We start from the raw sequence: 16,422 nt of genomic DNA, 5'->3' as shown, positions 1-16,422 counted from the left end.
TTATTTTCCTTTCTTTTTCTCTCACAAAATTCTTGATCCAAACTGAGTGCAAGAAAGAAAAGGAGAAATTTGGAATAGAAAATGCAAAATCAAAGGACCCTTTAATGGAGGGAAATATTATTCATTATTCATTTTTTAGTTTTCCAAGAAAGAAAATTATTAAAATTTCAACCTACTTATAAATTTTTCAAGATTAGTACTAAAAGCGTAGAAATAAAGAGTTTGTTAAGTTGTGCAAAATATTTTCTATTTCTAGATTTCAAAATAACTATAAAAATATATATTTTTTATTTTTTCTCAAAATTATATAAGGTATCATTAAAATCATGAATTTGAAACGTAATTTAAAGATTGTGTAGATTTGAAAGAGACCTAATACATAATACGACAAATTAAAATCCAATATTTGAATTTTTTACCCCAATGCACAAAATAAGAAGTCAAAAATCTAGAAAAAAATAAAAATATTGTTAAAATTTTTATGCAAAATTTTAAAATTTAAAAATAAATTGGTATTTTCTAATTATCTAAAAATAAAAATTATTTTCAAAAACAAATGGTGTCAGAACTTTTTATTACTATTCATTTACTTTTTACAAATAATGTAAAATAGAAAAACGGAAAATCCTTTGTACTTTCACACAAATAAAAATATTTTCACAACTAAATGAGCTTAAATCATTAAGTTTCATATTTTCAAGCTTACGAGAAAATTCAAGATGGTTTAAAAGCCTTCTCTATATGGACCCGGCATGCAACTCCCCTTCTTTTTTCCACAATTTGTCTTTGTTTCCCAAATGGAATTTGATAATGACGGATTACTTTGCCACCTGAACACTTTTTCTATATTTATAGATGCCTTAAATTTAAATTTGTATTGAATTTAGATAAAACATAATATAAAATAATTTTTAAATTTATCCAAATCCAAATCTAAAATTTAAAATTCATGCTTCCAAATATCGCGTCTGTAAATTTAACTTGTGGTCTAACTTGTAAAAACACTTTAATGGGGTGAAAATCCTTTGTATTATCAGCCCTTATCTTTTAGGTTTACCATGGAAATCCTCAAAGACCATCTTTGTGCCATTTGCTTGGAAGAAAGTCAAAAAGGCCTATGAGCCAAGAGGCTAAGCTCCCGTTTAAAGCAGTTTAAAGCACTTAACAAAAACACAAAAACCTAACATTTGACTTGCACTACAACAAACTCTTATTATAATAAATATTTTTTCATATTCACTTTTTTAAGAACTATTTAAGTGAATTTTGATAAGCAATCTAAGATAACTTTTTGATCACTTATAAGTAAAGTATTCATAGGCAGGGTCAATTTTGTGAACATAACAAATTTAATGATTATTTTATAATTTAAGAAATATATTAAAAGATAATTATATATTATAATATATATTAATTATTAATGAAATATAATTTAATTTTAAGATGATGAAGAAAAAATTATCGATTAATTTAAACTAATATTAAAATTAAAAGGCTAATTTGATTAATAATATTATTTTAACATAAATTAATATAATAATCATATGTTATAATATAAATTAAGAACTAGATTATTGTTAATAAAAAATAATATTATATTATTTTAACTTAATAAAAATATTTAAATTTTAATTAAAAATAATGTTAACATAATTATTAATGAAAATATTAATTAAAAATTAATCATATATTATTTTATTATGCATTATAAATTATAAATTGTTAATATAATATAATTAAATTCTAGAATAAATAAAAGAACCATCTATAAATTTAAATTAACATTAAATAAATTAAAAATTTTAATTTAGTTATTAATATTATTTCTAAATTGATGTGATAATTATATGTTATAACTATACATTAATAACAAGATTATAGTTTATTATTAATTAATATTACATTATTTTAGTTAATAAATAATATTTAAATTTTAATTATAAAATTAATGTAATTATCATTTAAAATTTTAATTATATAAATATAAATATTTTTATTAAAAATATATTTAAAAATACATATTAATTATTATAATTCAATTCTAGATTGAACAAGAACTACTCTTTCATTTAAATTAACATTAAGTGAATTAGTATTTTAAATTTAATTAATAATATTATTTTTATCATAATTTCATATAATAGTAAAAATACATTAATAAAAGTAAGTATCCAAATACTACTTATTTAAAACACAACCAAATACCACTTATAACTTTCAACACTCTCCGAGTTCGGCACTTATTATCAACACTTATTAAATTCATTAATTTTTGAAAAGTACTTTTGCGTGAGTGGTTCCAAACTATCCCTAAATCACCATTGACATCAGTAAAGCTCAAGCCCTCAAATCAAAGTGAAATAGTTCTTTTTTGGGTAGACGTTACAAATTGCTTCCTTCATTGCCTCTGCTTCAAAAATAACCCTATCAACTTCCACCTTAGTCATATGACTGTATCTTCTTCTAGTGTTAGCTGTTCTATAGAAGAATTTGGTTTCTCCATCCACATCTTTGAGCTTAAGGGACTAAGATTTTTGTCACCAGGACGCATCCTCCGTACGAACGGGGCTGAACAGCTCCATCCCATGTGAGTAGATATATTGCATTTTGTCCAAATTCATTCAAATTGAAATACAAGACCCCAACTTCATACTCCCAAATGTAGCATCAAAATTAAGCTGGACACAAATATGTGATATACTCCAATCCAATTTAACATGGTCTTCTTTTCAGAACTTACCCTGCTTGCTAATTCTGGCACATGTCAGAAGTGCAGCAACAATAAGTATATTTGCAACCGTCAACAGGACTGGATCAATTATTCTAAGCTCTTCCATATCTAGGGAAGTTATCATATATAAACATTTCTACCCTACTGCCAGAAAGGTAATGAATAATTCTATTCCAACACCATTTGCAGCTCAATCAGACGCTGTTGCCATTTTCTAAGCCCTACAAGTATATACTCAAGATTCAGAAATCAAAACCGATGTTTTCTAGTACTTTTCTAAGTTGAACAGTTAGTAGCCAACAGCTATGCATTTTGATGAAAGAAATCCATGTGCATAGGAAAATTAAGATAAATGGTAAATCGTCTGATAAAGTGTATCTTCCGATTTAATTTAGTATCACACAGCAGATGTATCATGCTAGTAATACTAACATAAAATCCCTCGTAGGTTTCTCTTCTTTCTTTTTTTTTTCAAAAAGACTCTTGTATTAGTATTACCAAAAAAAACATAGGACCAAACAATGATTGCATATGAAGTATTCAGCAACCCCTCTTTTCATCGAGCAGAACCAAAAAGAAAATCCAAATTTAGAGTATCAATTTTTAGTATGGCATGTCTCACTCCAACCAAGAATTTTCAATTACTTCTTGAACAAGGTGGAACATAAAATTGAGCAATCCATTGTACCATTGTGCTTGTTAAAGTCAGAGGAATTGAATGGAAAAACCAGTATCAGTAGTTGCGACGTTCACAGGGCCAAAGTCCTCGAAATCGGAATCTGAATCCATGCCCTTATAGTCATACCACCCACAAGGAGAATACTCGTCTTGTCCACAGCTAGCAGAAGGAACCCTCAGCTCAGATATGGGAACTGGCAGAGGCTCTTCATTCAAATACTTATCATGGAGCAGTTCCATTGCAGTAGCTCTATTTGCTGGATCAAAACAGACAAGCTTTTTGATGATAAGGATTTCATCAGGAGAACGGTCAGGCAGGCAGGCTTCTAAACCGCTTGGATTCTCTGTCTTACCAAATGAAATGCTCTTATAGTCAGGAAGTTTCAAACAATCTGGCCAGAGCTCCTCATCTAGGTTGCCCAACACATTAAATATTCTGCTGAGCTGATCAATATCTGAAGTACCTGGGAAGAGGGGCTCTAAACTAAAGAGCTCCGCAAAAATGCAGCCTAATGACCAAAGGTCAATCTCTGGGCCATAATCTGTGGATCCATAGAGCAATTCAGGGGCCCTGAACCAACGAGTTCCAACACAAGATGTGAGTGGATCACGTCTATCCCCTCCTCCACCCTCCACCTCATAAGAATAAGAACTCTTGAAAGGATCATCTTCAATGTCACTTGTGGAGCATGTGGCAAGACAAGATGCATCTCCATCATAAATACCCATTTCCTTATCAATTTCATTGACTAAGTTTTTGGCCTTAAGCTCATCCAACTCTCTAAAAGATTCTTTCATACCCACAATACTTCCCTCTTGATTTCTGGGACTTTCTCGGTAAATATCATTTGTCTCATAAATAGCATCATTTCTTTGAAATGTACTTGCCTGATTTGGAGTATCCTGTTCATGTGTACGTCGATCGTCATTGACACCGACAGATCCATGCTCAATAAGTATCCTTGCCTGAAATCAACCATCAAACTAAACATATTCACTCATAAAAACTAAATAACACCTGTTGCGGCGTCCCGGACCTGCCAGAGCACTAGCACGCATGCGGCTGCGAACTGGGAGAAAAAATGGATGTGAATTTTGAAAAAAATGATTTTCGTGGAAAAACAATGTGTGATGGAGTCGCCACTAACCTTTTGGAGTGCGGTTAGAACACTTGATTGCTACCCCGTTAGGGGTAAAATCGGTTTGCACTACCAGAGTCGAGTTTGGGAGTACGGTTATGCGAAGGGAAGGTATTAGCACCCCCTACACGCCTGTTCTTACGAATGGTACCAGATTAATCGAAAATTATCCCACAAATTAAATGTAATAAGTCTTTAAGATTACACCTTTCCAACAGTCGAAAAATGAAGGTACTATATAGGTATTCCCGCAGAACTAGGGCATATCGCTCTCCGAAGAGTTCATGCCTCCATTTGAAATCATCGGGATGGGAAAATCAAGAAAATAGTTAGGAAAATATGCTCCTGGGATTTTGAAATTTCATAGAGTTTTTCTAAGGAAAAATAATATTTGGAACCTTGGGAGGTTTTGGGCTCATTCGGAATGAAAATGATTTTTTGGGCCTAAAAAATATTTTTGTGATTTTTTCTAAGTGTGAAAACATTTTTTTGTGATTTTGTGATTTTTTCAACATTTTTCCCAAACTTTAAAATAGCACAAATAAAATTATGACAAAAACCATGGAAATCAAAGATTGAAAATATTTTTGGAATTTTCTAAAAAATTTTGTGATTTTTTTTTGTGGACTTTTGTGAACTTTTCAAACATTGAAATGATACTAAATAAATAAAATGAAGAAAACCGATGCCAACTAATTCGGGAGGGGTGAACCGGTCAAAATTGTCCGGTCTGAAAGGAAAACTAGTTTAAGGTCTTGGTCGAGACCATGTCAACACGCAGTGCCTACGAAGCACATGAGTTAGCGTGTGTTTTTAGTGTGTGCATGGGATGTGTGTAAATGTGTGTGTGCATAAGTGTTAGGATGCATAGATGGATGGCAATGTATTTGTGCGAGTGTGTTATGCATGTGCATGCATGCATGCGTGCTTGCATGTATGTGTGTGAATGTCGGAATGCATGTATGAATGAGAGTATATTTGTGTGAATGTGTACATGCATGAGTGTCACGGGCTAAGCTTGTTCAGGGCATTATGCTTGCCTATGACCGCTTATCTCGTGTGTTTGGGATAGGTTTCCATCATGTAAATACTAGTGTAGGGTTATTTTCTAGTATTTCTTTCATTGTAAGCCAAATAAGGCAGTATGACTCCTCGGTCACTTTGATGTTTCCTAGTGCTAGAGTGAGAATGGCCTAGAAAGCTCTTTAGGGGAGGGTGAGTGTTCATCAATCATTGTAAAACTCACTAGCAATTGTCAACGTGCTTAGCCTACTTGCCTCCCTCGCTAAGTACAACATGTCAACGGAGGATTTGTTAATGAATTACGTTTGCTTCAATATTTACTGCTTGGTTGCCACGGCTTTCATGAATTGATTATTATTTCAGCTGCTATCTGATTGAATGTTAATGAAAGTTCTTCGTGGATGAATGTTGGTAAACAAAAGGCTGGCTAGTTAAGCAAGAGTGCTTTAGCTAGCGCCGCACGGCCCTTCACAACGGTGTGAAAAAGGCGGACCGTGACATTTGGTATCAGAGCCCAAGTCGGTGACACTTGGTGAGAGCCCAAGGTTGAGTTGCTACGTGAATTCGATTACCTTCGTTGTTGGGTTTGGAAAGCTTTGGTAAGTGACCATGGCACCAAACAATGCTGAGAGGATCAGCGTGCTGGAAGCACAGGTTGAAGAGTCAACCAACACTATGGCCGCGGAGGTGGCCCAGATGAGAGAACTTGTTGATGAAGTGAGGGGATCACAAAAACATCAAGCAGGTTTGATAGGCGACATGTCAGAGGACTTTCGCCACACTGTGGAAACTTTGCAAGCCCGGATGGCAGATCTGGATGCAAAGGTAAATGTGATGGTTCTTGCTATGGGGAACTCCAACACTCCGGGAGTTAGCAAGACCAAGGTGCCAGAACCCAGGACGTATGGGGGTGCCCGAGATGCCAAGGAGTTAGAGAACTTCTTGTTTGATGTGGAGCAGTACTTTCGCGTTGTGAGGATGGCCTCAGAACAGGCAAAGGTGGATACTGCGACCATGTACTTGGTTGGTGATGCCAAACTGTGGTGGCGTACCAAGTACAGAGAAATTGAAAATGGAAGCTGTGTGATTGATAGTTGGGCAGACTTGAGGAGAGAGCTCAAGGCCCAATTCTTTCCTGAGAACGTTGAGTATAATGCAAGGAGAAAACTGAGAGATCTCAAGCATACGGGTTCAATCAGTGACTATGTGAAACAATTTTCTGCTTTAATGTTGGATATTCGGGATATGTCGGAGAAGGACAAGTTGTTCTATTTTCTAGAGGGGATGAAACCGTGGGCAAGGACTGAACTTCATAGACAAAGGGTTCAAGACTTGTCAACTGCACAAGCGGCTGCAGAACGCTTGACAGACTACGCTGGTGATGAGACCACTTCGTCCAAACGGTTTGGCGGAGAGGGAAACGGTGGAAAGTCTTTCAAGAATGGCAAACCCAAGAGTGGGGGAGCCGACCCTAATTCACCAACCTCACATGAAGCTTCGTCGTCTCGAGGGTTCAACACACCCAATGGAAAGGGGAAGAGTAAAATTGAGTGTTTCTTGTGTCGAGGTCCTCATAGAGTTTTTGAGTGCCCTCACAAAGCATCACTTAATGCCTTACAGGCTTCTATTACAGAACAGGCAGTGGAAGACGATGGGGAAGAGGATGATGCCCCGAGGGTGGGTTCAGTGCGGTTAGTGAACGCATTAGAAAAGCAGGCAAAAACACCGAAAGTTACACGAGCAAAAGGGTTAATGTTTGTGGACTTGAGGATAAATGGGAAGAGTACTCGCGCTATGGTGGATACGGGAGCTCCTCATAATTTTGTTTCGCAGTTGGAAGCAGGAAGACTCAACTTATCCTTAGAGAAGGATACAGGACGCGTGAAAGCAGTTAACTCTGTAGCCCAGCCTACTCTGGGAGTAGCCAAGCAAGTGGCTATAAAGCTTGGACAGTGGGAAGGTCATGCGAATTTCACAGTGGTGCCATTGGATGACTATCCAGTCATTCTAGGAACGGAGTTCCTAATGGGGACGAGGGCAGTGCTGATGCCTTCGGCTGGTTCCCTGTGTCTGATGGGAGATCACTCGTGCATGGTGCAAGTCGTTGCAACGAAAGGAGACGAAGGGAAGTCCCTTTCAGCCATACAACTCAATGAAGGATTGGGTAAGGGTGAGCAGACACGTCTAGCCACGGTGGTGGTAGACAAAGAAGTAGGCCAAGAGCTGGAGCCTACAACCATCCAAGCGGTGTTGGATGAGGATAAGGAGGTGTTGCCGGATAAGCAGCCTCAAAATTTGCCTTCACGACGGACTGTGGAGCAAGAGATCGAGTTGTTATCAGGAGTGAAACCACCTGCTAAAAGGCCATGTTGGATTGCGCCTAGAGAGATAGTAGAGTTGGGGAAACAGCTTGATGAAGTGGAAGCGGGATGTGTTCGCCCTTCCAAAACACCGTTGGGAGCATCGGTGTCGTTTCAGAAGAAACATGAAGAGCATCTACGGAAGGTGTTCGACAGGCTGAAGGGAAACAGTCTGAATTTGAAGAAGGAGAATTTCTCTTTCGCTCGGCGGAGCAACAAATTCCTTGGTCAAGCCGTTGAACAAGGTCGTATCCGGAGGGGTATGGAGAAGGTAAGGATGATTCAAGAACGGAAGATCCCCACAACAGTGAAGGAGTTGCGTTCCTTTCTTGGCCTTACTAGTTTCTACAGGAAGTTCGTTAAGGGGTATTCGCGGAGAATGACTCCAATGACAGGACTACTGGGAAGGTATTATTGGCCGCACACGCGGGATGATGTGGTTAATTATACCAAAACTTGTCTCACTTGCCAACCAGACAAGGGGGAGCGGAAGAAGTATGGTACTTTCATGGCCGCACCAAAGTACTGTTCGGCAGAGGGGACGACACAATTGTTCCTTGTGACTGTTGTGAAACATTGGGGTTTTCCCCAAGTTATTCTTTGTGACCAAGATTTAATGTTCACTGACAACTTCTTGATAGAGTTTTTCAGGATATTCAGGTCACACCTTGACATCTCTTCGAGTTATCATCGACAGACAGACGAACAGATGAAGAGATTCAGAGAGCTACTAGATGAGTACTTGTGCCATTGTGTCAACGACAACCAGAAGAATGGCGTGCAACTACTTGATGTGGCTCCATTCTGTGGCAACGCCCAAAGGCGCTCAACAACCAACAAGAGCCCTTTTGAGCTTGTTACAGGCCAGCTGCCGCTGTTACCTCACACAGTGGGCGAGCCGTACAGACGAAAGAGTCCTAAGGCGTACATCTTCACCAGTGAAGGGAGACAGAATGCAGACTTTGCCCAAGCCTATCTGGAGAAAGCTCTAAGCAGATGAAGAAATGGGCAGAACAGGAGAGAAGACCGCAGTTTCATGTCAACTTCCTCAAGCCATTCAACGCCAACACCAACAACCTGAGCAGGAGTCAGTCAAACAGCGTAGAGTTGAAGACAGTGCCACCTGACAGACATGATGTTGAAGAGATCCTTGCAGACAGAATGTTCATATCCTCAAGGAAGAAGCGGCAGAAGTTCCTAGTGGAGTGGAAATGCCTTAATGACAAAGAAATCAGCTGGATTTCAGTGGGAGATTTGAAGCCATTCGTGGACAAAGTTGAAGTGTACCTATCGCCAAAAGTCTACGAGGCCGTCGACCGCATAAGTGGGGGAGAATGTCACGGGCTAAGCTTGTTCAGGGCATTATGCTTGCCTATGACCGCTTATCTCGTGTGTTTGGGATAGGTTTCCATCATGTAAATACTAGTGTAGGGTTATTTTCTAGTATTTCTTTCATTGTAAGCCAAATAAGGCAGTATGACTCCTCGGTCACTTTGATGTTTCCTAGTGCTAGAGTGAGAATGGCCTAGAAAGCTCTTTAGGGGAGGGTGAGTGTTCATCAATCATTGTAAAACTCACTAGCAATTGTCAACGTGCTTAGCCTACTTGCCTCCCTCGCTAAGTACAACATGTCAACGGAGGATTTGTTAATGAATTACGTTTGCTTCAATATTTACTGCTTGGTTGCCACGGCTTTCATGAATTGATTATTATTTCAGCTGCTATCTGATTGAATGTTAATGAAAGTTCTTCGTGGATGAATGTTGGTAAACAAAAGGCTGGCTAGTTAAGCAAGAGTGCTTTAGCTAGCGCCGCACGGCCCTTCACAACGGTTAGCGTGTGTTTTTAGTGTGTGCATGGGATGTGTGTAAATGTGTGTGTGCATAAGTGTTAGGATGCATGGATGGATGGCAATGTATTTGTGCGAGTGTGTTATGCATGTGCATGCATGCATGCGTGCTTGCATGTATGTGTGTGAATGTTGGAATGCATGTATGAATGAGAGTATATTTGTGTGAATGTGTACATGCATGAGCATGCATGGATGTGTGTGTAAGTGTTAGAATGTATGTATGAACGAGAGCGTACTTGTGTGAATGTGTACATGCATGTGCATGCATGCATGTATGTGTGTGAATGTTGGAATGCATGTATGAATGAGAGTATGTTTGTGTGAATGTGTACATGCATGAGCATGCATAGATGTGTGTGTAAGTGTTAGAATGCTTGTGAATGTGATAAAATTATTTTCTAGACGACTTAAAATATTTTTGGGGAATTTTCTATTATTTTTCCAGATTTTTTTTTAGCATGTTTCCTGAATTTTTAAGAATTTTTATGGATTTATTTGGGGTTTTAAAGGAATTATTTAAAATAAAGTAAACCGATAAGAACAGGTTTGGGGAGGGGGCTTGGACTAGGGAGACCGGTTTAAGGTCTGAGTCAAGACCATTGGTGCCATGTGGCGGGCTACGAAAGGTAGATGCGCACGGGTGAGGATGGACTATGTGGCACAATCTTGAGCGTGCATTGATGGTGGGGATCCAACGGTCTGAAATGGGGATGCTTTTGCATTAATTGCGAGGGAGACCGGGGGCACCACATGGCAATGCGCGCGGATGAGCAGGCTCGGCATTAATGCCTTCTGACACACGAGCGAAATCCTGATTGTTGATGTGGTGGAGATCAGACGGCCGTGATGGAGAGTCTTGAACGGGCGCTGCCTTGTGCATTAATTGCATGGGAGCCGAGAAGCCACGTGTTTCGTGGTGGGCGGATAGATAGGCTATCATTAACGCCTCCTCTTGCGAACGAAACCCCTGGCCATTGATGCATGGAAGATCGGACGGCCGCGGTGAAGCGCGTTAAATGCGCGCCACATGTTCGTGAGGGGTTGGAGCGGCAGATGTTCAAATGATGGCATTTGGCCTGATGCAATCGTGGCCGCTGATGGAGGTTTTGATCCGATGGTCTTGAGAGGATCCGCGTGGCTTACTGATCAAATGAACGGAGGTGACGCCACGTGTAAGGATCCTAAAGCCCCGAACCCCCCACATACCTAAACCTGAATTTTTTGTTTCTCCCATTTTTGTTTTCCTTTCTTTCTCAAACCTTCTCTCTTCTCCTCTCCCCTTTCTCTCTGGTTCGAACCGCTTGGAAACCCTAGGGTTTCTTCCTCCTTTGCAAATCCTAAACCGAACGCTAAACAAAAACCCTAACCAGTATTAGTAGCCCTTCTCACTCTCCCTCGTTCTCCTCTTTTTTCATTCTTTCCGTATCTACAACCTAATAGACAATACCCTAGATTTGCCACTCTTCCTGCAGACCCTGACTTATCCCTTACTCTCACCCTAGCCTCTCAAATTCTTTGTCCCAAGAATGGACCTTCCGCACAGAGGCTTAACCCCGAGGAGGCCACCGTTGAGTCCAATTTCTGGTTAGGACAGCCGGATGGTTTCCATCAACAGTTCAAGTGTGACCCGAGCACTGAAGGAGGGTTGCAAACTGCGACTAAAGGCTTCTCGAACCTCGAGTCTGTCCAAAAGTGCGAGGACCTCAAAAGATAAGTTTTTCGTTTTATTTTTAGCTCCATGTCCCCACTGTTTTAGCGTATGGGATTTCGAATGCCAGTTTGCATTCAAGTCCTTCTGAGTTTTGGTTGAAGATCTACATGCCTGCTTGTGATTCCAAATCTATGTGTGCATGATTGAGTTCTGTTTGTGACAAATACTGGTTGTTTGGGGTATTGACATGTTAGGGTTTAGTTGCAGGGCCGGGTTCTAGTTTCAGTGGTGAAGACGAGTCAACTCGTCTTTACCTAGTGAACTAGTGGGGGAGTGGGAAGGGGTTGACTCACAGGCGAGTTGGGGACTCAGATGGGTCCGGGTGAGCCATGTGACCTGAGTCATGAGCAGGTCCAAGCCAGTGAGCTTTTTTTTTGGGGCTTTGAAGCCCTACTCAGGGCTTTAGGTTAAAGAGGTTTTGCTAGCTATTTTTATGAAAATGGGCTTCAGATTTGAGTTTTGAAGGCCGGCCACTAAATTCTAAAAATTAAAACGAGCCCAAACTTGAGAATTGAAATGGGCCTGATGCTTTGAAAGTTAAATTGGGCCTGGCGTTTTTGAAAATTAAAACAGGCTGAGTTGAGATTGGTCACTGGGCTTATTTTTAAAAGGATAACTGGGTATGGGCTCATTTTAAAAACTTGGCGTTGGGTTTATTTTAAAAACTAGGAATTGGGCTTATTTTCAAAATTGGCTGTTGGGCTTATTTTGAAAACTGGGTATTTGGGCTTATTTTTAAAAACAGGGTATTGGGCTTACTTTAAAAACTGGTTATGGGCTTGGTTAAATCAAATTTAAAATGGGCTCTGAGTCTGTTTTTAAAAGAGGTCAATGGGCTTAAAAGAAACAAAAAAAAAGGTTAGTGGGCTTGCTAAGGAAAACGAAAGTGGGCTGGGTTTGAAACGGGAACAGGCCAGGGGGTCTATCTAAAACTGAGATGGGCTGGTTTTTTTTAAATCTTTCAGATGGGCCTTGAACTCAAACCCGAGTTGGGGTCTAGGGGTTCGAGTCATATGGCTAGGGGTTCGGATCTCTATTCGGGCATGGGTTCAGGTATGGGCCCAAACCCGGGTTCAAAACCTGAGGCACCTGCACTCACACTTATACACAGCACATCATAATTTAGTATGTGACCCAAACAGGAGATGGGAAGTGGATTCTTACCTCAAACTTTCTCTCCTCCTTTCTTCTTTTCAGGGACTTCGAGTGTGTCTGATTTGAATGTCTGGCTCTCTGTAACTTAGCAGAGCTCCTCCAACCTTTGAGAGAGCTCCTGCTTCTCCGCAACAAGTACTGCAACCCTTTCTTTCTCCTATGTTCTCTGCTTCAGCAGAGTTTCTCTCCGCTCTCAATCCTCACTTCTCAACTCGGCAGAGTATCTCTAATGCTCTTTCGCTCTCAATTTGGCAGGGTGCTTTTGCGCTCTCAGCTCTAATTCCTCAAAACCTCCCCTCTCCAATTCTTCTCTCTCAACTCTCTCAATTTTTGCAGGGCTATATTAGCTCTCTCAGGTGTCCTATCTACAGTGTCGGGACTCCCTATTTATAGGGAGTCTGAGAGTGCATTTGGTGCCAATTCCTTAACAAATTTCCCCACCAACGGCTTGTGTTAGGGAATAATTCCCTTTAACAACCTGCACGTGTGATTTATTTTATCATTTTTGAACTTCTGTTAACCAATTGTGCAATTTTCCTTCCTATGAGCAGGTGAAGGTCGGGGTGGCCACCCAGGACTTGTGGGCATTTTGGGGGCTTCCGACTGGTAGCACCAGATAGGAGGGCATGGTATATTCCTTCTTTTTATTTTTTTGCATTTTCCTTTTCTGCTGCTAACCAACTTTATTCTTTCTTCTCTGCACAAGTGGGAAATCCAGGTGGCAAGCTGGGACTTGCGGGCATTTGGGGGCTTCCAGTTGGTAGCATGAGATAGGAGGGCATGGCAGTGTTCCTGTTCTGATTTTTCCTTTTTGAATTTTCTTCTTTTTGTAGTTGTTGTATGCACATGTGTGTACCCCTTGTCCTTCCCCTGTATTGTAGCATACTGGTGACACTTGAATTCCCTTATGCTATTTGTAAATTCTGCATATACCCTCATGTGTAATGTGTACCTCACCGTGCACCAGCATGTTATTAAAGACGATCTATTTTATTTTGACTTCAAATTTGACCAACAATTTTGACCAAATAAATTGACCAATTTTACCAACCAATTGACCAATTTTGACCATATCAATTAATCAATTTAGACCAAATTTGACCAAGCAACACAATCACCAGGATGTAACTTTAATATCTAACACAAATCGATTTTTAAAACTAAGACCCAATTTTCAACATCTAAGATTTTGAAAGCTTGATTCAAAGTTTGAAAATTCCCGGACTCGTGAGAATGTTAAGGACTCGTCTAACTAAACTAAAAATTTTTGGGTTTTGGCATTTAGACTCATTGATTAGGACATTGACTTGTTGCGAGAAGCAAAAATTTTAGAATTAAAGGACCATATCCTATCAAGATGGAGTCTCTAAATTGACTTAGGGTTTTTGAAATTGAAATTACAAATTAGGACCTTGACTTAGTATGTAGGATGATGATTTCAAAACTACAGGACCATATTAGATGAGAACTGATTTTTGAGTTTTTTTTTTTCCTAAAAATGAAGATAAATTGAAAGAACATATTATGAAGGATGACAACTTTGAAATTGAAGGACCACACCATAGGAACTCCACTAAAGATGCTTGAGGGGAATTTAAAAGTACTCGACTTTTCTTTTGAAAATCCGGGGCTACTCAGGGTCTTAATTTTAAAATTTCGGGTCCTTTAGGTTTCAAAGTTAAGTCCTATTTTGCTGGGTTCGCTTGGAGTGGCCTGGTTAAAATTGGAGTGTCGACAATACCAATACTTTAAATTCACAATTTTCTCTATTTGCATATTACACTATCAACGCATTTGAAATGCAACAGGTTTAAGCAGCACAATCAAAAAATGCAGCTGACAAATTGTTACAGTAGCTCAAAGAATGCCAGACTGAAATAAGGCTTTCATGCCAAAAGGGGATGGTAAGGCCAACCCAAAGTAGCTGGCATAGTGTTTTGTTGGGACAAGAGAGTGGATACACCAAGGTAACGCATTAACATATGAAAACAAAATGCATTGCTATCCATAAACATTAAATTCACAATTGGTTTTCCCTATTTGCAGTCCATCTTTTGCTTACCTCATTTCATGCTCTAAAAATTCGACCAAAGAACTGACTCAATAACTACATATTTTCACCAACTTGCAGTGCACTTTTATTCATATAAAAAAATACAAAAAAAAAAAAAAAAAAAAACTTGCGAATAGAAACATTAACCCCGTCTTTTACAAAAATGAAATTCATAACCACACAAAGACATAGAATCACAGAATTTGAAAAACGCTGCCAAAACAAATACATAACAAAATCATAACTCATAAATCATACGCCCAATGCATTGCAACTGCCAATCAAAAAATAAGCTAAAAAAACAAATGCATCATAAAATTTCGTTATCACCTGTCCAAAATCGGCTAGCTTGAGAACCCCATCAGCGGAAACCAACATATTCGAGGGCTTCAAATCGCGATGCACAATCGAATAACGATGACACGCATCGACCCCGTGCAAAATCTGAACCATCCATCGCTTGATCTCGCCGATGGAGATCCGACCGCCCCAGTTCCTCTTTGCCTCCCTGATCACCGAAGCGAGGTCGGTCCTCAAGAACTCGAGCACGAGGACGGCGTCATCGTCGTCGCGCCAGAAGTACTCATGCAACACAACGACGTTGGGGGAATTCTGCAGCATCTGCAGGGCCTCGATCTCACGAAACGCCGACTGGTAGTCGTGGATCTCTTTGAGGGCGACGGTGAGGGAGTCGGAGAGGCGACGGCCACGGTAGACGTCGGAATAGGCGCCGGACCCGACCCGCTCCAAGATCTCGTATTTCTGGGTTATCTCGGGTCGGGTGTAGATGCTCCAGCTCCCGGATGGCGGTGGAGGGTCCATCTCCATGCTCGGATTGCTGGAAAGGACGACGACGACGGTAGGCGACAATTGTTGCCGGTGACGACGAGCGATTAAAGGAGGATTAGAATGACAGTGTCCTACTCGGGCAGGGGGATTGTCCAAAAAAGGGGTTTCTTTTTTAATTTCTATTTCAATTAATTTTTACTTTCTCTTTCTCGAAATGACTTGAGACATGTTTTTTGACAGCTTGAAAATTAAAAATTTTAATTTATATTTATGTAAATTTAAGTAAAATTATTCAATATATCACTTGCATTATAATAATATTGTGTAAAATATTTTTATACTTATACATATTATAAAAATAAACTAAAAATGTATTTCTTAATTTAATTTATAAATATTAAAGTGTAAATTTTAAAGCTAATTATAAAAATTAAAACTTTATTTAAAAATTGTATAATATAATCATTAACATGAAACACTAATATGAACCCACAACATGTAAATATAAAGACATGAAAAATATTTAAAAAATATATAAAATAGATTCGAACACTCTAATTAAAATTATAAAAAAAAAATACTAATTTTTAATATTTACTTATAATTTTTTTTTTTATAAAAATCTTAGCATAGGACTTCTTCTCGTGAAAATATTAACAATTTTATTATAATTTATGAATTATTATTTGCTACATAAAATCTTAGTTATTGCTATTTTTTGTTTACCTAATGATCAATTAACGAGTTCTTAAAATTTTCAATTAATTTTAAGTTTTTTTTATCAACATTTTAATTTCTAAAATTTATTTTAATTTTTTTGTTATGTATCTAGATGATGTTAAATACTTTAAAAGGCTATCAAACAAGTTTACTTATTTATTTTGGGATGTAAATTTTATTTAACATTTATAATACCATTGCATTTATTTTA

General features: G+C 38.7%; 1 protein-coding gene across 1 annotated transcript; it reads right to left on the bottom strand.

The window, feature by feature from the left end:
- Positions 1 to 3,256: 3,256 nt before the first annotated feature.
- Positions 3,257 to 15,675, bottom strand: LOC131158827 (cyclin-dependent kinase F-1). Its single transcript, XM_058113726.1, has 2 exons — positions 15,033 to 15,675; positions 3,257 to 4,375 (listed from the first exon to the last, which is right to left on the bottom strand). Exons 1-2 carry the CDS (start codon positions 15,528 to 15,530, stop codon positions 3,437 to 3,439), a joined length of 1,437 nt encoding a protein of 478 aa, XP_057969709.1. The 5' UTR covers positions 15,531 to 15,675; the 3' UTR covers positions 3,257 to 3,436.
- Between the last annotated feature and the right edge of the window lie 747 nt (positions 15,676 to 16,422).

This window comes from Malania oleifera, chromosome 6, assembly GCF_029873635.1.
Source record: "Malania oleifera isolate guangnan ecotype guangnan chromosome 6, ASM2987363v1, whole genome shotgun sequence".
Lineage (NCBI taxonomy): Eukaryota > Viridiplantae > Streptophyta > Magnoliopsida > Santalales > Ximeniaceae > Malania > Malania oleifera.
The sequence above is the reverse complement of the archived record's forward strand: the minus strand, read 5'-3'. Positions and strand labels throughout refer to the sequence as shown.

Coding starts and splice junctions, on each gene's coding strand:
- LOC131158827 (XM_058113726.1), bottom strand. CDS start 15,530: ATGGAGATGGACCCTCCACCGCCATCCGGGAGCTGGAGCATCTACACC. Junction 4,376..15,032: donor AGCTAGCCGATTTTGGACAG/GTGATAACGAAA, acceptor GGTTGATTTCAG/GCAAGGATACTTATTGAGCA.